This window comes from Cryptosporidium sp. chipmunk genotype I (genome assembly GCF_004936735.1).
Source record: "Cryptosporidium sp. chipmunk genotype I strain 37763 chromosome Unknown contig_22, whole genome shotgun sequence".
Taxonomy (NCBI): domain Eukaryota; phylum Apicomplexa; class Conoidasida; order Eucoccidiorida; family Cryptosporidiidae; genus Cryptosporidium; species Cryptosporidium sp. chipmunk genotype I.
The window spans coordinates 19,261-44,944 of record NW_027125603.1 but is presented as its reverse complement, the minus strand read 5'-3'; the positions used below and the strand labels follow the sequence as shown (position 1 = coordinate 44,944).

The following is a 25,684-nucleotide window of genomic DNA, read 5'->3' as shown; positions in this document are numbered from 1 at the left end:
TTACAAAATATGAAGTAATTAACATGCTATCTGGAGTTTGGCGGCAAGAAGCCCGATAGTTTGCCGCTTATTACGTGGTTAATGTTAGAGGCCACGTACCGGTGTTTACATGCAAATAAAAAACATGAAAAGTCAATAATTACATGTCAGTCAGACCAAAAAAAAAAAATATGTATATATATATATATATATACATATATTTACATACATGCTATAATAATAAAATTAATTAATTAAAAATAATCAAAATAGGTAGGAACGACTCTGAAAGAAACATTAATTAAAGAGAAAGCAGTATAAAAGAAGGAAAGTGATGAAACTCAAAGTAAAATAAAAAATAAAGAGTTGCACGTAGTAATACAAAGTATACAAGATGGTGTTTCAAATAGTTTTTATATTAATGATGCTGAAAATATCAGCTTTCTGTGAAGGATTATCTAACAAGATTAGGTCAAATGCCAGAACAGAGTTAGGAATGGAGGCTATACTAAGTAATGGTTTGTTTAATACAAATGCTCAAAAAGTTGAGTTAAAGTTGAGTCTATCTGAGGGAGGAATGAAGTATGCAGAAGGCAATTATTTTTCAAGATGGATCACTAAGAGTAAGTATTCCGAGGCAATGGATTCTCAGGATCTCAGAAATTACCAAAATAGTCAGTATTTTGGTAAAATTGAGGTGGGAACACCCCCAAGAGAATTTGTTGTGATTTTTGATACAGGAAGCTCCAGTGTGTGGATTCCCAGTATTGAATGTAAGCATAAAGGTTGTGAACCTCACAATAAGTATGATCCAAAATTGAGTACATCTTATCAGAAATTAGGGGATGGATCATTGGAGACCTACATCCAATATGGTACAGGCTCTTGTGTACTAAAATTTGGGAAAGAAGTCATAAATATTGGAAAGCTGAAGATAGAAGATCAGTCTTTTGGGATGGCTATAGAGGAAAGTACGTCTCCTTTTGCTGACTTACCATTTGATGGTTTAGTAGGGCTTGGATTTCCAGATAAAAACAGCAAAAAAAATAATATTCCAACAATTATAGAGAACATTAAAGAACGCAATATTTTGCCAAGAAATCTTTTTGGAGTCTATATTTCCAGAGATTCAAGCATTCCAGGTTCAATATCTTTTGGAGCTGCTGATCCTAAATACACAGTAAATGGTCATAAAATAACTTGGCATCGCCTTACTGGATCTCATTATTGGGAAATCAAGATCAAAGATATAAAAATTAATGGAGTTAGTACAAACTATTGTTTTGGGGATTGCAAGGCAGCTATCGATACTGGTTCGTCAGTTTCCACAACCCCAAGTAGTTTTATGAGAAAGATCACCAAAGTCATACCCATGGAAGGAGACTGTAATAGATATTTATCCTCTCCTAGAATAACTTATGTGATGGAAGATATTCATGGAAATGAGGTAGAGATGCATATGGATCCTCAAGACTATGTAATTGACGAAGGAGGGCCTTCATCATTTAATACTTTCAGCTATTACTGGGGTCCACAAGAACATTTTTGTAGCATTGGATACATTCCTCTTGATATTCCAGCTCCTAGAGGCCCCCTTTTTGTACTTGGAAATAACTTTATTCGAAAGTACTACTCAATATTTGATAGAGACAATTTAATGGTCGGCTTTACTTTGGCAAAACATAGTAAATATGGGCCTATGTTCATATCATTATCATCTAATTCAGAATCTATTCTAAAAAAAGCCACGTTTGGACTAACTATTATACTCAGCCTGCTGTTATTTACTACATACTAATATACTAAGTAAAAATAACCAATGAATTATCAAAATTAAGAAGAGAATAATATAAAATATTATTGAGCAAAATCTACTTCATTTATTAATAATAAAATAATATTACAATATAAATTCTAATTATCCGACTGGACCATTGACTGAATTTGAAATCTCGAAATAAGCTGAGGAATACTACCGCATGCTATTCCAAATATATTTGGGTCCAAATCAAACAGAGGTAAGCTCTTTAATACATGGTGCTTTGGTAATTTAAATAATAACTTTGGAGGAAGAATAACCTGGTAAATTCTTATTGTTTCTTTGGGCCTTGTCGAATGGGGAGGTAAATAAGGTAAGGGAGAATAATTGAACTCAGTTCTCCACCAAGTTCCCAAGTATTCCCCAACTTCTACTGCATTATCATAACAAGCATTGTTTATATTACTGTTATTACTTGTTGAGGCACCATTATTGTTATTATTACTTCCATTACAATTAATATTACTATTGATGCTCGAACTCGTAAGGAACATTGACTTTAGAAAGTTTGCTAAGACTATGCGAGGATTTTCCCAGGCTTTATAAGTACAATTCGGAAGCATCCATTCACTTGTTAAATCGTTCTGAAGCAAAACTACATGTGGACAGAGATAACGATGAGTAAGCATTAAAGCAGCAACACTACGTCCAATTCCATCTTTTAAAAAGTTATCAACCTTTGTATTAAATCCATTCATTTCACTAATTGGAATATTTGGTGATACTTCTTCAGTATTATCTTGAACTCGAATTCCATAATTCTCTAATGGATAAATTAACCACGATGGTTCATGATCAACGTTCGCAGCCATATTCTGTTCTTCATTCAAAGGACTTTGGTTTGCTAAGAATGTCGGCTGCTCTAAAATATCTTCCTCAGTTTTATTATCGCTCATCAAATTGGAGCTAACATTTGAACCCTCCTGCATTGGTATAGAGATGCATACAAATTTGCATATATAAAATGCTCTTTTAAAAATTAAAATTAATTATTGGATTTTAAGGATATATACAGAGCTTGCTGTTAAGAATGGATTTCAATTGCAAAAAAATGACTTCTTTCAATTTCAAGAGGTATTTATTTAGAAATAAAAAAAAATTATTATCGAGAAATAAAACCCTAAAAACATTCAATTTCTAAATAAAATTAAGCCCGTAGCGCGCGCGCCTAAGGCTTAATTATTTTTATGACTTGGCATTTATAAATGTGAATAAGCAAGTGTTTTGAATTAAGAAAGTAAGGTGAATTAATTCCTATCATTTTTAATGAATAACAACAATAATTACAAATAATTAATGGCAAGAAATGAAGTTGAAAAAGTAGAATGGATTATAAAAAGGTCAATGTGTGCTGCCGAAAGTGCTAACAAGAATTGCAGCACCTCTTCCAGAGCCATCGTCTGATTCATAAAAATGTATTGAATCAAAATCTCCGCTTTCTTGAATTATAAATGAGAGTGAGTTTTTAACATAATTTTGAAACGTGGGTATTTTTGTCCAAACTGATCCGTCAATGGCAATGGTAACTTGATTGTTTGGTTTATTGATTCTTTTGATAAATGCAGCAAGAAGGACTGAGACAAGAGATGCTGCTCTCATGAGTACCATTTGTGATATTTTTGCGATAACATGAGTGGAATTATGGTCAAAATTTGATGAAAATGTTTCCTTTAAGTAATTTTCAATAGACTTTAAATCATGGTTTTGGCAACATTTGTTACGAGTATCACTAAATTTGCTAATAATTGTGGCAATATGTTCAGTTTTGAATGAATTCCTTTTGAAAAAGACCTCTGGTGTTTTATGTTTTAAAAAATTGATAATTAATAACCGAGAGATTTCTCCTAAATAAGTTCCACTAATCATCTTTTCAAATCTTTGCTCTCCTCTGTTATCACTGAACCAATCAATGGTAAGATCACAATCAGTTAAGGGTAATTTGGATGAATAGAAATCCCCACATTCTGTATTAATAATAACTCCTTTATAACCAAAATTTGAAGAACTGGGTTCAAAGTAGCAGGCATTTACTCCAGTTCCAACCACAATTCCAATTAATGGCTTATTCTTAGATGTACTGGTCTGCAAATTAGCTTTTGTGAAGTGGGCATTGGTGCTGTAACTATTAATATTCAAATCATACATTGCTGATAGAAGAGTTCCAACTGTATCGTTTATAATACATTTACAATGAGCTGGTACTCCATTTCTTTTAAAAGCTGAATTCAATAAGTCACCAACATCTTTTCCTTCAACAGGATCATTTGTTGATCTACCTGTTTCAATCCCTTTTGTCCATATTATCAGATTTGCACTAGCGATTTCAAATTGTATTGTGGGAAAAGAGAAGGTGAATGCAACTTCTAATGGGAGACTGCTAATATTAACACTCGTTAAATTATTTAAGTCACCACATTCCTTCAAGAACTCATTAAAAAAAATTGCAATTGAATTGAACATTGTTTCCGAAGATACAGCTTTATCTAAAATATTAACTTTTTCTTGGCCAATATTTGAATATTTGCTACCATTCAAAGCTTTCCCTGGAAAAAAAACTTCCATTTCTGACAATCTAACTTTTTTAAATTTGGTTTCGCTTTGGCCATTACCAAGTAAATTTACTCGAACGCATCTTAAATTAGTACCACCCATATCAATAGCATAATAAACACCTTTTTCCCTCCCAGTTGGAATTCTATCAACACAAGAATCTAGCATCTTAAAAGGTTTGTAATCGGAATGGTATTTATTAATCTTTAGTTGATTTGTGTGATTTTCAAGTCCATCTTCTAAAGATTTGTAAAAATCATCAACTAATTCCAGCAACTTTGATTTTGGCAGGAAAAAATATTCTTCATATAAATCGAACAGCTTCTTGGCTTGATTTTCTTCCTCCATTTTAGTTCTGCTTTAATTTAATTATATGTTTATATTTATTACAGCCTCGAATTTTTGGACTATGTCTTTTCTATCGTCACTTTACTCCAAAATATTGATCAAACCGTCTAATTCTACTGCAGATAATATTACATTTTCTAATTGTCACGAGTAATCTTATTAATTTTCCCCCTAACTACTATTTATTTAAATTAAATAACTTTAATAAATTCAGAAATTTTTCACAAACTAGGGCGCCAAATACATGCAAAATCGTAATTCTCTTCTGCACTCCACTTGTATACCGGTATGATAATTTCTACTTTACCCTTCATTGCATGTAACTCATATTGACAATACACGTAATGCTCAACTACTATTTTATGTGGACAGCCTTTTTACGAATGAAATCAAATAGAGAACAGTTGAAATTTCGAGGAAAAAAAAAGCCAATTGCAATTGAAATTAAGTAATTAACATTTCGATTGACAAGTAAAACAAACTACTCAATACAAGTTAATGGAGCAAGTTTTCCGAGGTGATTATACTTTATGCGATAGTAAGTTCGATTGGCAAATGTTCATTTGTGAATAATCCACTAGCTCCTCAACACCCTTAAAGAATTGCTCTCGTCACTAACAAAAAATCAAATTCAGTGCCTTCTGTGAATCAATCAAAAGAAAACCCGCAATAACAGAGGGCGATCTGAAGCGGACAAGTTAGTATTATGTTATGATCCAGCGGAGGTAACGATGCGCGTTAGAGCAAAGCATGCTGGGTGTAACAAGTCTGCGAAAATACAATTATCAAGTGATGATGCCAATTTGAAAGATTATGCACTGAAATGTCTTACTCAACTCTTGCTTATCCTTAACTCCAGATTTAAAGACCTCTTGAAGCAACGTAAACAGCGAGGTCAACGAGTCTATTTGAGTAACCAGACTCGTTGTCATACCAAGAAATTAGCTTAACAAATGAGTCATTGAGTGCGATGCATGCATTCTTGTCGAAGATAGAAGAGTACTTGCAACCAATAAAATCGGTGGAGACGACGTCGTCACTTGTGAAGCCCATGATTCCCTTCATTGGACCATTGGACGCCTCCTTAACGGCTTGGTAGATATCCTCAATAGAGGCTGGCTTCGCGAGCCTGCAAGTGAGATCAACAACAGAGACATCTGGAGTTGGGACACGGATGGCCATACCTGTGAGCTTTCCATTCAAAGCTGGGATAACCTTACCTACGGCCTTTGCTGCGCCAGTACTTGCTGGAATAATGTTGTTTCCGGCACATCTTCCTGCTCTCCAGTCCTTACCACCTTTGCTTGGGCCATCAACGGTTAATTGGTTAGCAGTAAGAGAGTGAACAGTTGTCATCAAACCTTCAACAATTCCAAACTTGTCATTAATGATCTTAGCCAAAGGAGCAAGACAGTTTGTTGTGCAAGAAGCGTTAGAGATAACATTGAACTTCGATGGGTCATATTCAGTGTGGTTCACACCCATAACATACATTGGAACGCTGTCCTTTGGTGGAGCGGAGATGATGACCTTCTTAGCCCCACCCTTAAGATGCAAGGAAGCCTTCTCCTCCGTTGTGAATACACCAGTTGACTCACATACGATCTGAGCGCCAGAAGCTCCCCATGGGATCTCCGCCGGATCCTTAGCTTGGAATACCTTTACTACCTTACCGTTGATGCACAAATCCTTGCCTGATACCTCGACTGTGCCGTTAAAGTTGCCATGAACTGAATCATATTTCAAGAGGTAAGCCATATATTCTACATCCATGAATGGATCATTTATCGCTACTACTGTAATATCATTTCTATCCATACAAGCTCTCAAAACTAAACGACCAATACGTCCGAAACCATTAATACCCAAAGTTGCAGTCATCTTTAAGCTATTTCTGAAGTTAACAATAAACTGATGTCTTTCAAATTAGCAAAAGTCTTGGTTTACTTCCAAATTTTTTCAAAAAAAAATATTAGGAAATATTGATAAAATACTAGTTATATCTATCTAGGATTCAACTAAATAAAGTGGGTTATTTCTTTATATATATAATACTGGTGTGCAATATCCTTTCTGTCCCATGCGCCTATCTTTTTTATATTATTTATTTTTAATTCCCCCAATATCTAATATAATATACTATCCTTAGCTTACTCGAAAACGAGACATGCAAACCTACTTGGCGCCATCTGGGCTAAATACCGGTATAATGTCTATATATATTACCGGTGCTGAGATTATTCTTGATAAAAAAAATTACATGCAAATTTGACAAATTAAAAATTAAGAGAAATCAAGGTGAATTAACACATTCCCTAAATCCAATATTCCATCTGAAATAAATCGCTAGTTTTTTTATTGCATTTATCCCACCACTTTTAATTATCAACTCTGCAGCTTAACTGCTCCGAGTTATTTTAAACCTTTTCCTCACACAGCCCGCTAAATTTGTCGCCAACACCACGCACCTCCGTAAACCACTATTGGCTCTCACAGGCATTCTTTATATTCAGCGTACACTCTAATCTGCTTAAACAAAGAGATCAGAATACTCAAAAAAAAATTAAATGTTCTATCCTATTAGACTGATTTTTCCCCACTTTCTTTCAACCAAGCTTTTAAAAATTCAACACCTAAGTAATGAACTTTGTCTTGTAAATATAAAATATTTACATCCTATATATATATTTATTCCTTTGATTTCTTGTCTTTGAGATTATTTAATTATTTTAATATGAATTCTTTGAAATAATCGCATATAAAGCGCCAACCAAGCAACCAATCTTTTGAAATTACTTGGAAAAATGAGTGAACAAACCGCCCTTCTTTCTCGCCATTTCTTCTTAAGGAGTGCAAGCCGAGATCTCCAATTAAACTATTGTTGTTTAGATTTTCTTTGATTTGATCCTCCGACAATCTCTTATATTTAATCCTAGAATTTATTGAAATATTTTTTTCTTCTGTACTTTTTAGTGATAAATCAACATTTGAAGCATATTCGTGAAACTTTACCCAAATCCCAACTTGATCCAAGTAGAGCAAATCGCGATGTTCTTTTTGATTGCATGGCACATCTATGTATAACTTGTAACCTCCATCTTCAATTTTACATGGTATCGTATTACCTATTAACTTAGTATCATTATTGCCACTCCCTCCCTTTACAAACTCATTGGGATTTTCTAAAAACCAAGAGTATGTAATAGTAGAAAGATTTTTCTGACTATTTTCTGAAACATCATGAGGTGGCAAAGCTCTTGCTCCAACTTCTCTAATAAAAGGCCAAAAGCTGTCAATCACCTGTCCACACACAATTAGAAAGAAGCAAATTACATAAGTTAATCTTTGCATAATAGTACCATGTCATGCTTACAATTCAAAACCAGGCTAGTTTGCTCCCCAACAAAAAAAGAGTCTTTAGTCGTACAGTAACGCTAATTAGCCAGCTTTTCTATCATATAATAAAACTTAAAAATTCCTTGACTGAATTCTGCTAAAGTCTTCTGTAAAATAAAGTGAATTTAATTGGCGCGTATACGTTGATGCTTGCTTAGAAAGATGTACGTAATACAATATAAACAATGTAGATGCGAGAATATTTGCCGTTAGACCAAAATAAAAAAGAATAGTCCAGAATCCATGAGTGAAATATAGGCATAGACTATCAGCAACTGCCCAAATAAAAGTGATTGCAGCCATAAACAAAGGAAAATGCAATGTGGTTGTGGTTGCTTCATTCAAGGTTGGAGAGTCAACTGGGGGTTTTCTTGAGAAAATAAGGCTCAAAGTCCCAATAAGAGGATAAGAAATACCCATTCTGATGGAAGTTGTAATGATCATGCAAGAACTCCATGTGATCATGAAGAATGCGTAGAAATCATTTCCATAGTATGACAGGAAAATTGAAGATGCAAACAACTGGGGAATATCTTCCAATATATGCATTATTAAAGTATATGTCCAATTAACTCTCTCTAGCATGAACAAAGCTTCAGGCATCTCATCACCAGCTTTTCTTAATTGGCAATAAACATGAAAAGGTGAAAATAACTTTTTTGTATACCTATCATCAATGCGATGATAAAATATGAATGACCTTGTTAAATAAGCCAATGTACTGGTCATAAAAGTTGATAATAAGCACATAAAAGAAACCCACCCCATATCTTGGCTTAGTCTATGAGTCTTATTACTCGAAATTAAAGTCTTTAAGACTTTAAGTATAAAAAATAAATTGTTTATCAAGTAAAACTGTCTCATAATTTCCCATAAAGTTAGTTGTGATTGTTTGCTTCTTATTGTATTATTTTCCCTGAAGTTATATATCAAACTACAAATATATCCCAAAGAAGTATCCGAAATCGAATCTTTATTGGTTTTGCTTGTTTCATTACCGACTCCCTTGAATTTCAACTTATCCATAGTACTTTTCATCTTCATAATATCCTCCTCCCTCTCACTCACAATATACAATGCATCATATCTTTGTGAGTTCTGTCTCTGCTGTTGTTTATTCCTAGAAAAAAAAAAGTAAAGAAAAAAGTAGTAGACTAAGACTAGTAATGTTTGTTTATTAACTTACCACTCTTCCTCTGTCATATCCCCAATATCCGAAAATCTCATTGAATTTAGACCCTCAGAAAGCCTTGGGGAGAAATGGTCTTCGAATAACATAGTGTTAACATTTATGCTATTTTCCCTGCTTTTTCCACCATTGGACGCAGTACTTAATCTATGTTCATAATTTAAGTTCTCATATGAGCAACCTATATTATCAATGGAATCTTGCCTTGGCCAGTGAATATTGTAACTCATCTCATTGAATTCTCTACTCAAATCTTAATTATATATGTTTTCTTGTTCAAATTCCCGATTTAATTTCATGTAATTTATTAATAACTAGAAAAATAAATGTATTTAAACTGTAAAATACTTTTGCTTCGAAAGTTATATACCTATTAGCAATGCATCGCATGTATATATTTGCATATATACATATATAGATATATGTATATATACCTCTTTATTGTGGCTTAATTAATATTCATCTACTCCAATATCTCAATGCTACGATTCTTGTTCTTTTTTCCTATCTTTACTCACCTACTCTTCTTCACTCCTGCCTATATAGCTATTATTTCTTTTTCTTGAACTTTCTTTCCTCTATATTTGAATAGGTTCTTTCCATTTACTTTATTTAACTCGCTTTTTTTCCAGCTTAATTTATTTTCGTTCTCACACACATCCACAATTTCTACGCACTTGCCGCCAAACTCCCTAATTTTTTTTTTTTATAACTTGAGGCAATATTGATTATCCACTTAATTATTAATCAAAATTAAAGTTTTTTTGTTATTTTTTCATTCAATTATTTAATTTATTCTTCCCCAATCTTCCATAAAATAAATTTCTGAAAAAAGCCTTATCTCACATTAAAACTAACTTTTAAAAAACTAATCGTATTACTTGTTCACATGCCCATCTACTTTCTGCCACGTAATTGCATGCAAAACTTTTTTAACACGTATGCACATGCAATTAAGTCATGTAACAAAATACCGGTATTAAATTATTTGTCTACATTGGGAAAAAAAAGAAAATTTGAGTAATATATATCTAAAATAAATATAAGAGAAATATTCAGACTATGTTTAAAAAATTAATAAATAGTAATTTTAAATATTCAACCACTCTTAATCTCTAATCCAAATCATAATTTAAATTTCGTGGCTTGTCCGAACGAATTCCAAAAGCCAGTAAAGAGGAGTCTATTTTCTTTCCCTTCTTTCTTTTGTTTTTATGATTCAAAGGTTTATTTGTTGTATTAAATGTAGATTCCTTGCTGTAAAAATCTTTATTCATTTCTTCTTTGTCAATCTCATCAAAACTACATTCTGCTTTATGATCGATTACTTCTAAATCAAGGTTGTCATTAACTTTATTACATTTCACATTGCGATTATTATTTTCCCGTACGGAACCTTTATGCAAAGAATCAGAATTACACATTTCCCAGAAACCCTTTTGATTATGTTTTTGCATTTGATTCGTTGAAAAGTTACCGAACGAGTCCAAAGTAATAGCTTCAAATAACTCAGTATTTGCTGATTCTCCTGTTTTGACTCCCCATCCTTTCCATTTATTTCCATTATTAATATTTAAATTTGTTGAATATGGAACTTTAGATGAGGCCTGCTTAGTTTGATCATTTCCCAAAGAATCATGTTCATTAGTTGAGCCCAAAAAAATGCTTGATCTTTCTTTAGGAATTCTTTTCCATCCTTTAGGTGCATCTTTATTATTAAGAGCTTCCGAATTACTGCTATTATTATTTGCTCGATTCATTGCCTCCATTCTAAGTTTTTCTTTAGAGCTTATTTCTTCCTCTCTTAATATATCATGAAAATTTATAACTTCTTTCTTTGTTTTCAAATGTTCGCTAGTAACCCCTCCCCAAGGAACTTTTGTGGATGAAGGTTGTATTACTTTCGGCTCAAATTCACAGCTATTTTCACTATTTTGTGATTCAACAACAAAACTATCATGATTAGATTTTAAATCTTGTACTTTAACCGAATCCTTTCCAGAACTTAAAGTAATGGATGAATTCTTTTCATTATTAATCACCTTTGGAGCAGAAATATGGTGATCACCTACATTTAATTGCAGCTCATTGATTTCTGAAATAATAGACGAAATATCCTCACTCTTAATTTTCTCTACTTTATCGTTTTGGATTGAAACATCTGTAAGTCTTTGAGATAAAACTTCCAAATCAGGAATATAAGTAAATGTTGATTTAACCTCTGGGTAAAATAAGTTTATTGGACCCCAAACATATTTTGAAGTCATTGTAAACAAAGTTTTGTGAGTAAATGTATAACTCTTCCATAAACTGCTCATATGTTTTGTTGAAAAGGGTCCATTCACCGTAAAAGAACCTGACTCTTTATATAACCAAATTGGAATATCAAGCATATCTATTTCTTGTCTTATTTCCAAACCAATATTATGGTTATTTTGAATCAATTGATTATCAATTCTCAAATTATTATAGGTATTATGGAAATTGTTCAATGAAGAGTCTTTATTAGTATCAATTCCCATTAAATTAATATTTATATTATTATTGTTAATGCCTTCATTACCATCTTTAAAGCTGTTATTGTCAATATTAAGGCTCACATTCTGAACAGCTCTTGAATTGTTCGCAAATTTACCACTAAATATATTGTTTTTGACTATATTACTCTTAAATAGTCTTGAATCTATAGAAGTATAATTACCATGATAATAATTATTAGATGATGATATGTCCTTCAAATCACTTTGTATCATATTGTGAGTCTTTTCGTCAGTCAAATCACTTCTAACATCAATTAACTTATCAGAAAATGGCATTTTAATTCTTTCATCGTTATCAATTATACCAGATAACGCTTCACTATTGTGATTATGCGAAATTCTCGAATCGATCCCTTCTAATGCCATAACAAGCTTGTTTCTAATAAATTCCTCTGAATCAATACCATCTTTTTCAAACCTCTTATTCAAGATTTTTTCAATAGATGACATATCTTCTTGTAAATCAGCCAATTGGTTGCGAGCGCTAAAACTATTTATAACATCTGTCCTTTCAATGCTTTTACGTGGCTTTACATAACTGCTACGTATAGGTTCCTGATTAATAGCATTTTCTACTATTGTTGGGTTGTTCCTTCTCCAGGAATATCCATAAATTGCCCCACTAGCTCCTCCTTCTTCTGAAGAGTTTGGATTTTTTGAAGGGGAATAATTTGTCTCAAATGTACTGAAAGCCTTATTTTGATTATTAAAATATCCATTTTTATGCTTCCTTTCTAAATAGCTAGAGTTTTGTCCACTATAACCAGTATTTCTAGAATAACTGAAATTATTAGAACCGTGGGTAATACTTTTTTGAACAACAGTTTCCAACTTGAAAATACTTCTTGGAACATTAAGAGGCTTATAAAGTTTTAATAAAACCTCTATTGGATATATATTTTTTGAAACAATCTGTCTAAGACTCAAGTTAGACTTTTCCAATTTATACGAATTATTTCGACCTTGGTTCATCTTGTACACTCACAGTATCATTTATTTCTGCAAACTTTAACGAGATCCAAAAAAAACTATTCCTTAAACCTTTTCTCATAAATACTCAAAAAGAATAGCTTTTAGTATATTTGTTTCTGATAAATTGATTTCTTGGCTTTAATTATAAATTTTTATTTAAAATTACAACTTTTATATTAAAAATGGCTTTTTATTATATATTCAAAATATTTGCTGAATTGTTTAAAACTTCATATAACTTTGTATTTAAATTTATATATAAAATCAATATTTTGACGCATAAATATATTTAATTTTATTGAATTAATATGAAATAATTACTTATTTTTCCTTTTTGACAATTTTAAATTATCTAGTTATTTCTATTTGACATTAGTAATTATTTACGCGCCAAAATTAATTTATTTATAATATCACTTTTTTTTTTTATATTGAGCTTAACTTGGTGTTTGACAATATTACTCCATAATAAGCACACTACGCATTATATGCAGTTAATTATACTATAATTCTCTTTAGAATGTGATTACCTCAAATGGAAGAGTAAATATTTAGTTCTATTGACTTTTCTTCACGATTGTCATATTGACTTTAACAATTCTCTCAATAAATCCTTATAGATCTTTCGTTTTTTATTAAAAACTTTTGAAAAAAAAATCAAATTTCCAAACTTTAACAAATCTCAATTATTTTTTTTTGTAATATATGTCCACATACGTGTCAATTAGTCATTTCACATACATGCAAATTTGTTATAAATGCCGGTATGTAACAAATTTAAAGAGGATTTGTGCAATTGCATGTGTAAAATTATTTCACTCGCCATTCATTTTAATTAAATAATTTTTTGAAAAGTCATTATAAGAATTTATTTTTATTAGAAATATTTAAGTCTTAGAAACCGAGTTATAAAATCAAGAAATTATTATGAGCGAGGAAAGAAAGGAAAAAGCTGGATGGTTTCAGATTAAACATGAAGAGTTGCCAGAATCAATTAAGGAAGAAGAAAGAAAGATGGGAGCAGTGCTTTATAAAGAGTTTGGGATATGTGTTTTTAGGCTTTGGGTAGTGCATTCTAAGAATGTATGGTTAGTTAATAGTGATACAAATCAAAGTTTTTTGATGGAAAATGATGAGTTAAACATAAAAAAGGCAATAATAAAAAATGTGGAGTTAAACGATAAGTATCACTTTCTTCTGGAAACATCAAGTGGGGAAAAAATAACAAGGAGAGATCCTTATGCTCGATTTACAGATTACGATACTGATTCGTGTTATGTTGTTGACATCCTTGGGAATTTCAAAAAGTCGACTGGAAAATACTTTAAAAGACACGAATTTAGCCATTTAATTATTTACGAGTTGCATGTTGAAAGCTATATTCAAACGTATTCAGAGTACTTTTCAGTTAACTCCGAAGTAGGACTAAGCAAGAATCCGAGCTTTTTTAAACAAATTGCTGACCATGGGCTTGATAACATCAAGGATTTGAACTTTAATTGTTTAGAACTAATGCCTATTGTAGAATATTGTGGAGAATGGGGATATAACCCAAGGTTACTATTGAGTATTAACAGTTACTTAGGATCAGTTGATGACTTTATATATTTAGTTCATAAGGTGCATGAGAAGGATTTACTTATAATTGTGGATTTAGTTCTTCATCACGGAGCATCTAAACTCAACTCACTATGGAATTTTGATGGATATAATCACCAAGGTGGGATATACTTTGAGGGAGGTGGAGATACAGGCTGGGGAGCCAAGTTCAATTTCAACAAAAAAGAAGTACAAGATATGTTATACGAAGCATGTAGAGTACTTTTGGGAGAGTATGGAGTTGATGGAATACGTTTTGATAGTGTTCACAACATGCCAAATTGGTTATTGAAGAACATCACACTTAAATTAAAGGAAGAATTCCCCGGCAGGTTTCTAATTGCAGAAGTTGTTCCAGAAAACCCAAACTACTTAAAAGAGTGTGGATTTGATTCATGTTGGATCCACTCGTCGTATTACGATATTATCTCCCAATTTAGAAATCAAAAAACTCAGCAAGAGTGGAATTCTGGATATTCTAAGTCTCTTATTCAAGGTCACAATGGGTTTGATTCCCCTAGTCAATGCATTCTAACAATGCTGGGCAATCATGACCAGGCTGGGAACAGATGTAATGGGGGTATTCCCTCTGGTGATGATCGCATTGGGAGATACATAGTCGAGCAATTTGGTGGAAGACAAAACTGGGATGCAAGAGCATATTGTAGGTTATTGTATTCATTATCTTGTATATCTTTTGGAATCCCAATGGTTTTTATGGGAACAGAGAATCTTCAGGGGAAATGGTGGTCGGCAAAAGATAAAGCTTATAACTATGACTGGGGATTAATTAAAAATAGTGACCAAATCACACAACAAATGAGAAAATTGGTTAAAGATATTAATTTTCTCAAAAGTAAAGAAAGAGAAGTTTTTGCTTCAAATTACAATAACTTCTGTGATTTTAATGTAAACTTCTCAAATCTAGTCACAGTTTTTATAAGAAAAAGCAAGGAAAAGGCGTTTTTGTGTATTGTAAATATGGATAAAGTTGAATGGCTTGATAATAATTACCAAGTTAAGATTTGTCAGAATATTACTAAATCTTTTGGTAGAGTATTGAAACAAGAGTTTAATTCTCAGTCTGAAGAATATGGAGGCTGGGAGGGAAGCTATACAAGTCCTAAGAAAGGGCAAATTCAATTTTCTCAAGAAGATTCCACAGAAAATAATGTATATTATATGTTGAATGTGCCTAAATACTCTGTAACTATATATAGATTCTGTATGGCATAATAATTCTCATTATTTAATTATAATCATTGGCAATCAAATATATATGCTCTAGTATTAATATAAATAATTATTCAAGCTAATTCCGTAAACAAGACTGATAATGAGTAAGAGGTTATTCACTAAAATTATTGAATAGATTTGTCCCTAAGAAGTACAGATTTGTCGAATTTAATAAGAATGGTCGTACTATAGTTATTTGGAGTGTCTTCAGTGGTATGAGCAGTCACATTTGCAGGGAATTCTGAGCTATCTAGAATTCCTGAAACAATTCCTGCAGCATATGCACCACAATTAATATGTTCAAGATCCTGATGATTGATTAATTAATCATTTGTTAAAATAATTATCATTCGTAATAATATTCAATACTACTTACCCTTGGGACGGAGATGAATTTATTCAAGAGAAGATTTTTGTCATTGATCATATCTGAGTAAAGAGAGTTAAATATAGTAGGTTCTCTAAGTTTTAAACATTAATTTAACTTACACTCATCATCAGACTCCTGGCCTTTAAGTAAGTCACCGGCATGTCCAAACAAATACTTCCAACATTTTTGAGATATAAAAGAAAGTATTTGAAGTATTCTAGTTTCTCTTTTTTGGTGAGCCTTATCTCTAATGGAAATCAGCTCAACTATTTTATATCCAACAGAAATTCCCATTTCATGTAGTCTTTAATTTAAAAAGTAAATAGTAATTTGTAATTTCTAGAGGTTAATAAAACCAATATATTTTCAACTTACTTATCTTCAAGCCTAATTCCCGGTTTTAAGCAAGATAAAGAATATTGAACCATTTCAGAAAATAAAAATGCGAAGGAACTTAAATTAATCTAAAATTTAGATAGTTGAAATTGGATTTGTATTTACATAAAATTAATAATAATATTAAATTAAAAAAAAGGAATTGGTAATGCATATACATATCATTTAAAGATATATTTCTTCAACTTTCCTACTCATTTTTAAAAACTTACTTCAGGCGAACATTTCATAATATTTCTTTCTAATGGTTGAGATGCTCCTTTTTTGTTTTGCCTATCAATTCTCAACATTTCCAATCTCTTATTTTAGGTGAATTATGGAATATATATATATTTATTTATTTTCCAGATCCACCACTTATTGGTGGGTTAAATTAAAGTTAAAAAAAATTGTTTTGATTGTTTTTCTATTGAAACTCAAATCTTTCAAGTTTTCATGATCTTGAAATAAAAAAATTTTTTTGTAATGTATATGCCAGTATATACCGGTATACATATATTTAATTAAAGGGTACCGGGTACCCATTAATTAAATTATAAAAAAATTTTTTAATCTTAGATTTTTGGGGGGGAGGAATTAAGTTTGATCGATTAGAGTAGAAATTCTGTGTAATTTTCCTTAGTTTCCTTTTAATTCATCTTTTTCAAATTTGGTTCATAATGATTTGGAAAAATTGTTCTGTGGGTTCGTTTTTCTATGCTTAAATGAACCCAAGCATGAGAATTATGGGAGTAAAGCAAGCGAGCATGAAGAGAATATTCTGACGGGCTATTGTATATTGAATATTTCTATTTGCTCCGGAGGATTTATTTATTTGGATCTCCCATTTGTTATTTTTGTTATTCGATGAAATGAAAGGAATAAAGTCACTGATTTGGTTCTTGCTATGATTGCCTCCATAATCATTTTCGAATCCATAATAGTATAAATCTTCATATTCATCCAAATCTCCGTTTTTATTCTGGTGATCATGCCAGCTTTCTTTCTTTTCGCTCGTCCCCGGTTTTGATCTAGACTTGGAATCTTTGTTGTAATTCTGGGATGTTTCACTTTCAAGGTTGGGTTCATCTGGAATTACGACTTTTTCCATTTTAAATTCAGGAAATGATTCTCCAGTGAAATCTGGCTGGTATTTATCTAGAAGTAAAGGTTCTTTGTAAATTTTATTTTCCTTGCTTTCTTTTAAAAGATGACTAAAGATCAGTTGCTTATTTTCCAAATTATCTCTGTTCGTGCTGGTAGCATCCGTTATGTTCTCAGATTTAATACTTGAGGAGTAGTCCTCATCTTTTTCATCCTGGCTAACTATTTCAATCTTTCCAAGATACTCAAAGTTGGAGCTCTCGTCAATCAAAACATCCTCTATGGTGTTGTTTTTTGGTATTTCGTCTTCACTAATCATTTTTGCTGCGAATTCTCTCTTAGTATCCTTGTTTAATAGTTTTACCATTGTCATATTTGAAAAGTTTCCTGCTTGAGGGAAATGAACTCTGATATACTTTTCTATAATATTTTCAGAGTCCTTATCATTTTCACCAATTCCTTTTGGAACAAACGGGAGATAATTCATTGGAATCTTGAATAAATGCTTTAGGTCATTGTTTTTGGCTTTATCGCCAGTATCTTTTCTGTAAAATAAGTTATTGGTGCTGCTGTTATTGTGACTCTTATGGTTATTTAAATGTTTCCTAATGTTACTAATTGCATTGTTTTCATCGTCCCCGTTCAGATTCTTTGATTTCTTATGGCTATTAATGCCATTTGGCTTGCATTTACTTTTAATATTTGCCAGAGAACATTTTATGAGTGAAAACTGACAAGCAATTCTGAATGGGGAGTTGTCTGAAAATCTCATAGGCTTAAAGCTGAAACTCAGAATCCCTGGATTTACCTGGTTCACTTTAAATCCAACCTGCTTCATTGGACATCCGTTCTCTAAAATGGTCAGTGGAGCACATTGAGGATTTCTATAGCCGTATATTAGGTTATCCTCGCACTTAGATTTCCAAACCTGGCACTTTTCGGGCCAACTTGTTACACATTGTTGGTCAAATTGAGTTTGAATTTTGGTGTTATTAGTTCCGGTTCCAAATTGAGATGCTAAGTATCTCATATTGTTGTATTCTTGAATAGATTGTTGTTTCTTAATAATCTGCTCTTGCTCCTCAATCTGTTGCTGTTGTTGATTATAAAGCATATTAGAAACAGCATTCTGACTAATTGCAGGTATTTGGGTAATTAACTCAACGTCCGAATTTGGTCTTTGAGCAACTTGAGATATAAGCTCTCCAAGTCCATTCACTGCTGGATTTGGATCGTTGCCCACTGCTTCTACCCAAGCTAAAGCCTGAGCAACTCCTGAAGAAAGTTGATCTCCTTCTACTTTACGACTCATTGCAGCTTGTACTGCTTGTACTGAGTACTCCCAAGTACCAGATCCATGTATACTTTTATCTCTTTTGTTAAGCTTGCACTCACATAATGCATTATTCATCTCTTTAGAAGGCATTTTCAAAGTGTTTTGAAAGATTAGATGCTCACTTGTCTCAATTATAACCATTCCACAATTTCCTGAAGGCTTTGGATTGGAACTATAAGAATTTGATGAAAATGAGGACTGACTTCTAAAATCACGAAATAAATTATAACCTGATGAAGAAATATCTTGGTTGTCATACAAGGATGTAGTTGCACAGAACATATCTGTTTTCGAAACATAAATAGCTTCGCATGAAGGATCTTCAACTCTAAGAAAGCTTGGAGGTTTTTTTCTCCACCCTTTAGCAGATTTCTGTGGGACACAACACTGCATACCCTGTAAGGTACAGACTACATGTGGAGATCCAACGCCAGGAGGCGGTAATATACTTTGCTTCTCAAAAGCTCCACTTGGCCTTAATGCACCTTTTTGATCGAGAAATCCTGAGTTATATAAGGAAATACTTGTCTGGAGTATATCGTTGAGAGGAAATCTAGATAAGAATCCGCTCATACTCTTGACAGCTACAGTGGAGGTGGAGAGTATTCCTGGCCAGTCCGAACTTAGATGTTTATTAACTTGAGCAGAAGAGCTTTTTTGATTATTTTCATTTGCATTACTGATTCCTTGTATTAATCTTTCTTCCATAGCCTGAGCATAGGCAATACTAGCAGAAACTGGGCATCCTAAGGCTCCAGACTGGAAGTTGGGTAAAGCTACTGACCCTTGTTTATCTGGCATTAATATACACGTTCCAATAATGCTACCGGGTCCTTTAAGGAACGCTCCATATGAATAGTACCTACAGTCTGGAGTGTTACTACAAGATAATATACATTGTTCAATATTATCTACGGGTATGGCCATTTCTAAGGGACTGTAGAACCTAGTTTCTTCCTCATAGCAGAGATTTCTGGGGACACTTTCGTTGGAATTATATGTATTACCATAGTTAAGATCTTTCTCTTCATTTTCATTAATGTAATATTGACGGTACCCATCATCGTAGTCATATTGGTGATCCGCATTACCGTGGTTTTCATATTTTTCATAGTAATCTTTATAGTGTTCATTACTTGATTGAACCAATCTGGAGACCTCAGTTACTTCCTTTGGGTCTAATACAACTCCTATTATTTCTGGACTGTAGTTAGACTCCTTATAATTCTCTCTCTCTCTTTGATCATCTGAGGGAGAGAATTTTGAAGAAGGGGTAGGGAATGTGGGAGTGATCGAAGGAGTGGTTGTGGTGCTGGTAAAAGGGGAGGTTGTAAGGTTGCTGGGAGAAATGGATGTAGTGGAACTACTGAGACTTGTTGAATTGGATATCTGAGTAACTTCTATAGTTGTTATGGTCGTTGTAGAAGCACTATTGCTGTGATCTGAGGGATTTGAGCTAGCAGCTGTATGAGTAGAAGTATTGGAGGTTGTATTGGTGGTCGTAGTGACAGTTTTAGTGGTAGTCGTAGTGAAAGAGAAGGAGGAAGAAAAGGAGCCTCCTGCTGGAAATTCTCCCTTGAAAACGTTGCCACCCTCAAAACCTGGCTTGATTAAACTTTTTTCAATGTTCTCAATCCTGGCCATAATTTCGTCCAAATCGTTGTCTCTATTTCCACTCATTAGGCTCGAGCTCATGATTCTTTCATGGGAGACCGGGCTTGAACCAGGACTCGTATTATTTCCAGATCCCATTCCAAACATCAAAATACCGTCAGGAGAGCTGGTCTCATTTCTAAAGCCTTGGTTCTGGAGTTGTTGTTGCGGAGGCTTAAATGTGATTGGACTAGAATTTGCAAAAAGCTGTTCTAAGAAGCTTCTTGATGGAAGCCTTTTAGGAGCACTGTAAAGAATCGCGAGCTGGTCAAATGAGCTGGTTCTATCTTTTGTAATCCCTTGAATAATGTTTAAAGCACCTATTGACTGCGCTAAAGCAATACCGGTACCAGAAAATAGCTGTCTTTGCTGATTGATTCCAATTGATTCAACATCCTCACCATTAGCATATATTGCATTGTTTAGCTGAGGAATATTGGAGAAACTCGAAGGCATTCCATTTTTGTTGCTAATTGAACCCACACAGAAAGCGTACATTCCTGTCAAATCATCGCAAGGAAAGTCTAAGCTTCCATCCAATTCCTGCTTACCATTATTTCCTGTTGGTAAGGCAAATAATATCCCATTCTCTTTTGAAGTTCTTCTCATTATTTGTCTCAAAATTCTTGGAGCTGCTCGGTTGTCCTCAATAGTCTTTGCGTCGAATTTTAAAGGTAAAATAATATTTCTTGCTTTAGAAGATATTGCAGAATCTATTGCTGAGGCTACCTCACTCAGTGGAGCACCTTTTCTTGCACTATTCCAAACCTTATATCCAATACATTCAACATTTGCTTCTCCTGAAAGTACCATGGGACACGCAACACCTTCAGGAAATCTATCACAATCACATCCTGTAACATAAGCCATTGCAGTATCTTGACCTTGGTTTGTATCAATATTACTCAATAATTTGGCATAAATTTCATACTCTTTGCTTGATTGATCACTTAAATTCTGGTCTTTCATGTTTTCATTAGCAACAGTTTTGTTTCCTCTGTTTAAAGAGTCGATCTCAAATAATCTTCTTTTTTGTGAGGAGCTTCTAAAGAAATCATTATTTTGACTACCATAACTTGGACCAGTATCTATATTATTCATCTGAAGAATGGAATCAAATCCTGTACCTATGAATGCATTGATTAGGTTGATTTTGTCTCTTTGTGATTGTGTCATATTCTTCTGTACTTGTTCTGGAAGTTTATTGATAAATTCTTCAGGATGGAAGGAAGTTATGTCATTAGGATCATCAAATACACTACCATTCATTCTGACAAATGTAGTACCAACCGAGTTTCCATGGAATGGATTATTAGATAACCTTGAAAGCTGTGACAGTGGAGAATTAAAGTAATTACCATTCGAATTAACTATTGGTGAAGTGCTGTAAGCCATACTATTTGCGGATTTATTGATTTCTGTCTGGTTATTCTGACTATTGAGGAATGATGGTTGCTTTATCCCACCCTCATTTTGTTTTGAAATGGTCTTTCTCATCCATTCTGAAGTTGTTGGAGAATTGAAAGTCGGTGCTTTTAAATCAGGATTATTCTTTCCATTGGGAGTTACTATGCTTGAATTAATTGTTTTAATACCGTTTGTTCCATAATATGGGGGAGGTGAAGAAGAAGGGGAGTTTGATTGAGAAGCCGAGCTTTGTTTTCCCCAAGTATCTATTGATTCAAAAATGCTAGGAGCTAAGCCAGAGCCAGATTGAGAGTGAATTCCTTCTTTATTGGAATTAATATTCGAGTTACCTTGGGAAATACTATTAAACCCAACAATGGAATTATCAATTGTATGGATACCATTATTACTTGAACTTGGATGAAAACTACCTCCTTTAAAATGATCACTTTGAATGTTGAGCTGGCTTTGACCACTTTCAAATCCACCGATTACATTATTGTTCCCCTGTGGTATAGGTTTATAACTCCAGTTAGAAATTGATGGAGAGTTATAGTAGTTATTATTTGTATTTGCATCAAGATGGTTAATTTGGTTTTTGTAGCCGTATCCCGGAGCCTTTTGTTCATTTTTGACTGCAGGATTCCCAAAAGGAGGAGGAAGCTTGCCAGAGGAATCACTCATACCTTTGAATATTACAGTTGCTATATTCATTGCAAGGTCATTGTCCAGACTGACATCTTCCCTAGACATATTTACAGGAATGATGGGAGATGTTTGATTTTTGAACTTTTGAGATAGCTCGGTAATGTTTTTACCTTTGAGATTCATCCCAAGTAGGTATAGTGGTGATATTGTTAATTTAGAATTACCGTCTGTTGGCTCCATTTTTCCAAATAATGGATCCTCGACTTCCTGGATTGGTCCAAATCTGGTCTTATCCTCCTTATTTGAAAAATTGGATAAAAAGCTGAGTGCATTCCAAACAGAAGATTGCCTTCCTGCAGAAAATGATGATTGTGAAATAGCTGGATTATTAGAATTTGTTGACGGAGAAGATGATGATGAGAACATATTCAGCCTATTAAGCAGATTGGATGCTTCATTGAACTTTTTCAAAAAGTAGCCATCCAGCTCTTTGTATAGCCTTGCTTCATCTGTCAAATATTCCACCCCTTGAATATTTGTAGAATTTCCTTGGGCCTCTTCTGATTTCAAAAGTCGATTAAAAGCTGCAAAATTATTAGATATACTACTCCAATTCCACTTATAGCCGTTACTATAACTCTCAATAGATTTCCCTCCGTTTTCATTTGTAAATACCGATTTTTCACTCAGCAAAGAATCTTTCGTACAATCAGCCTTGTTCAAAATATCCAGCTTTCTGATCAATCTCAAACCTTCAACCAGAGGAAATATGCTGCGTTCTTCATACTCTTTAATGCTGGACCTAACATCAATTACAAAAACTCCAAGCTTCTCGTAAAACTCGACATATGAAAATGGTAACTCTGAAGTTTCTGTGTACTCATTTAATCTTTCAAAAAGTAAATCTGCCTCTTTTTCCCTAATGAAGACATTTTCTGATAATAAGATACATATAAATCTTGTGACTTTGGAACCAACCGAGTAATAGCTTTCTCTCTCTCCTGATTGATTATTATCTTTACTTTCTTGGTAATAGTTACAATTGTTACCAAAGCAGATATCACCCACTCCCACAATTGGACTCTTCATTTCCTTAAAAAGTATTGGGGGAATGGGTGGCACATATGTTGCTGGGTCATCTCTTTTTTGCTGAATCTTCTCATCTATTGAGTACACTTTTGGAAAGTTGACGATAAGGTATTCTAGTAGCAATAGTAATAGAGTTTTCAATGCCAGGTTCTTCAAGTCAGTCCCCTTTAACATTTCAAATAATAATTGACTTTCCTTCTTTTTATTTTGTTATGCTAGTTGATTTCTAAGCTTTTGTTTCTTTCTCTGAAGCCTTTTCTCTAATATATTTAACTTTTCTATCTTATCTCAATTCTATTGTTGTTCATGTATACTATCTTCAATTTAACTTATTATTACTTTATTAAATATCTTTTAATCTTGAATATACTTGACCTTATTCAACAATTTTAACTTTTTTTGTTAATCATATTCTTTTATTTTCTCTCTTTTTATTCCTTTCTTACATTCATTGTCTTTACTTTCTTTTTATTATGATTATAATAAAACTCTCGGATTTGTGTAAAATTTAATACTTTTCTTCTGCATGCAACCTATTCCGTTTATGATGTCATGCCCACTATTTTTTCAAAATTAATATACACGTGTAATACTCATTTTTTCATAAACCGATATTTTCATGCATTCTTGTGGACAACTTGCATGCAGTTGACAGGTTTGGGCGGGATGTGAAGATATAATTTTTTAAAAGCTAGATTTAAGAAATGATTGTAGTTTTGCCTTCTATTGTTACTTAAGTTTTAATTTGAGCTAAGGTTTGAGATGCTATCAGAGAGAAAAATAGGTATGTGAATTTCAAGGTCAAAATTACTGCCGGAATGTTGACAAATTAATTTCTCTTTATTGTAATCTTGATAATTTAAAAACAATATTTAGGTTTCATTGGTTGTGGAAATATTGCAAATGCAATTATATCAGGGTTTATATCGTCTAAAAAAATAAAATCCAGTCAAATTTTTCTATTAGATCCAAACAAAAATACACTAGAGTCACTTAAAAGAGAATTCTCTGGAATAAATATCTCAGAAAATCTTCAAAGTTTAGTAGATAATTCCGAATTAATATTTATATGTATAAAACCACATATTTTAAGCCAAGTTCTAAGTGAAATCAAAGATTTGAATATGGAGGGTGATCTAAAATCAGGTAACAAAGTATTAATTTCAGTTTGTGCAGGAAAGACTATTAGTGATATATTAAATGAATTTCAGTCGAATGATATACACTGCATAAGAGTAATGCCAAATTTAACCTTATCAATTTGCCAAGGATCGTGGCTTTATTATGAAAACCCTGTTGCAAAATTTACTAAATACAAACAAAATAACTCCAATGAAATCACTGAAATTTTAAGTTCGTGCGGTACAGTTTATAATATTGATGAAAATATTTTCTCGCATTGTACTAGTATCAGTGGATGTGGGCCTGGATTCTTTTCTAATATTGCTCATCATTTCATACAATCTGGAATCAAAATAGGCATTCCTGAAGATCTTGCAAAAAAACTCGTTATAGAAACAATGTATGGTACTTCTAAATTACTTTTCGAGTCCTCTATTGATCCAAAAGTTTTTCAATCCAAAGTCTCTACTCCTGGAGGTTCTACTCAAGCAGGAATTGAAGTACTTGAGGATAGACTAATTGGAAAAGTTTTTCAAGATTGTCTTCATTCATCATTAGACAAATGTAACCAACTTAGCAAAAATTAACTGCAAATAATCTGTTAGCTTTTTATTGCTTCATAAATTACCTCATGTTAAACGGAAGTGTGTGCATTAGGGTTGTTAGTCTAGTGGTATGATTCATGTTTCGGGTACATGAGGTCCCGGGTTCGATTCCCGGATAACCCCTCTTTAATATTTACGAGAGTCATGTCACAATTTGTTTTCTTATCACGCTCTTTTATTTTTGCTTTTTGAAGTAAGTTCTCGATCAAATCTTAAGTATTAAATCATGCGAAAAGAGCCGTTTAAATACTTATGTTCTATCCTCCTTACTGAATCATAAATTCACACTTATAAGAAATGCGCTTTTTACAGTACAGTGTTATTGTGCAAGCCATGCGAGAATTAAC

The 25,684-nt window shown here is 32.9% G+C and overlaps 12 protein-coding genes across 12 annotated transcripts; 3 read left to right on the top strand and 9 right to left on the bottom strand.

The window, feature by feature from the left end:
• Nucleotides 1-373: 373 nt before the first annotated feature.
• On the top strand, nucleotides 374-1,777 carry ELE39_002074 (membrane bound aspartyl with a signal peptide plus transmembrane domain; the record flags this gene model as incomplete). Its single annotated transcript, XM_067344924.1, has 1 exon — nucleotides 374-1,777. The coding sequence occupies one exon, from the start codon at nucleotides 374-376 to the stop codon at nucleotides 1,775-1,777; it is 1,404 nt and encodes a 467-aa protein (XP_067200866.1).
• A 116-nt stretch (nucleotides 1,778-1,893) lies between these two features.
• On the bottom strand, nucleotides 1,894-2,727 carry ELE39_002072 (mRNA cleavage factor; the record flags this gene model as incomplete). The annotated part of the gene is made up of 1 exon (XM_067344922.1): nucleotides 1,894-2,727. One exon carries the CDS (start codon nucleotides 2,725-2,727, stop codon nucleotides 1,894-1,896), a length of 834 nt encoding a protein of 277 aa, XP_067200864.1.
• Nucleotides 2,728-3,139: 412 nt separating this feature from the next.
• On the bottom strand, nucleotides 3,140-4,696 carry ELE39_002071 (hexokinase family; the record flags this gene model as incomplete). Its single annotated transcript, XM_067344921.1, has 1 exon — nucleotides 3,140-4,696. One exon carries the CDS (start codon nucleotides 4,694-4,696, stop codon nucleotides 3,140-3,142), a length of 1,557 nt encoding a protein of 518 aa, XP_067200863.1.
• Nucleotides 4,697-5,557: 861 nt separating this feature from the next.
• ELE39_002070 (glyceraldehyde 3-phosphate dehydrogenase) lies at nucleotides 5,558-6,577 on the bottom strand (the record flags this gene model as incomplete). The annotated part of the gene is made up of 1 exon (XM_067344920.1): nucleotides 5,558-6,577. The coding sequence occupies one exon, from the start codon at nucleotides 6,575-6,577 to the stop codon at nucleotides 5,558-5,560; it is 1,020 nt and encodes a 339-aa protein (XP_067200862.1).
• An 843-nt stretch (nucleotides 6,578-7,420) lies between these two features.
• On the bottom strand, nucleotides 7,421-8,047 carry ELE39_002069 (putative membrane with signal peptide and transmembrane domain; the record flags this gene model as incomplete). Its single annotated transcript, XM_067344919.1, has 1 exon — nucleotides 7,421-8,047. One exon carries the CDS (start codon nucleotides 8,045-8,047, stop codon nucleotides 7,421-7,423), a length of 627 nt encoding a protein of 208 aa, XP_067200861.1.
• Nucleotides 8,048-8,164: 117 nt separating this feature from the next.
• Nucleotides 8,165-9,136, bottom strand: ELE39_002068 (insulin-degrading enzyme; the record flags this gene model as incomplete). The annotated part of the gene is made up of 1 exon (XM_067344918.1): nucleotides 8,165-9,136. The coding sequence occupies one exon, from the start codon at nucleotides 9,134-9,136 to the stop codon at nucleotides 8,165-8,167; it is 972 nt and encodes a 323-aa protein (XP_067200860.1).
• Nucleotides 9,137-9,274: 138 nt separating this feature from the next.
• On the bottom strand, nucleotides 9,275-9,511 carry ELE39_002067 (uncharacterized protein; the record flags this gene model as incomplete). Its single annotated transcript, XM_067344917.1, has 1 exon — nucleotides 9,275-9,511. The coding sequence occupies one exon, from the start codon at nucleotides 9,509-9,511 to the stop codon at nucleotides 9,275-9,277; it is 237 nt and encodes a 78-aa protein (XP_067200859.1).
• Nucleotides 9,512-10,396: 885 nt separating this feature from the next.
• ELE39_002066 (uncharacterized protein) lies at nucleotides 10,397-12,793 on the bottom strand (the record flags this gene model as incomplete). The annotated part of the gene is made up of 1 exon (XM_067344916.1): nucleotides 10,397-12,793. The coding sequence occupies one exon, from the start codon at nucleotides 12,791-12,793 to the stop codon at nucleotides 10,397-10,399; it is 2,397 nt and encodes a 798-aa protein (XP_067200858.1).
• Nucleotides 12,794-13,720: 927 nt separating this feature from the next.
• On the top strand, nucleotides 13,721-15,628 carry ELE39_002065 (alpha-glucan branching enzyme alpha-amylase glycogen brancing enzyme; the record flags this gene model as incomplete). The annotated part of the gene is made up of 1 exon (XM_067344915.1): nucleotides 13,721-15,628. The coding sequence occupies one exon, from the start codon at nucleotides 13,721-13,723 to the stop codon at nucleotides 15,626-15,628; it is 1,908 nt and encodes a 635-aa protein (XP_067200857.1).
• A 125-nt stretch (nucleotides 15,629-15,753) lies between these two features.
• ELE39_002064 (transport particle component) lies at nucleotides 15,754-16,684 on the bottom strand (the record flags this gene model as incomplete). Its single annotated transcript, XM_067344914.1, has 5 exons — nucleotides 15,754-15,936; nucleotides 16,005-16,057; nucleotides 16,118-16,302; nucleotides 16,374-16,462; nucleotides 16,607-16,684. 5 exons carry the CDS (start codon nucleotides 16,682-16,684, stop codon nucleotides 15,754-15,756), a joined length of 588 nt encoding a protein of 195 aa, XP_067200856.1.
• A 410-nt stretch (nucleotides 16,685-17,094) lies between these two features.
• On the bottom strand, nucleotides 17,095-23,784 carry ELE39_002063 (large extracellular with a signal peptide; the record flags this gene model as incomplete). The annotated part of the gene is made up of 1 exon (XM_067344913.1): nucleotides 17,095-23,784. The coding sequence occupies one exon, from the start codon at nucleotides 23,782-23,784 to the stop codon at nucleotides 17,095-17,097; it is 6,690 nt and encodes a 2,229-aa protein (XP_067200855.1).
• A 588-nt stretch (nucleotides 23,785-24,372) lies between these two features.
• ELE39_002099 (pyrroline-5-carboxylate reductase) lies at nucleotides 24,373-25,319 on the top strand (the record flags this gene model as incomplete). Its single annotated transcript, XM_067344949.1, has 2 exons — nucleotides 24,373-24,394; nucleotides 24,487-25,319. 2 exons carry the CDS (start codon nucleotides 24,373-24,375, stop codon nucleotides 25,317-25,319), a joined length of 855 nt encoding a protein of 284 aa, XP_067200891.1.
• Nucleotides 25,320-25,684: the final 365 nt, after the last annotated feature.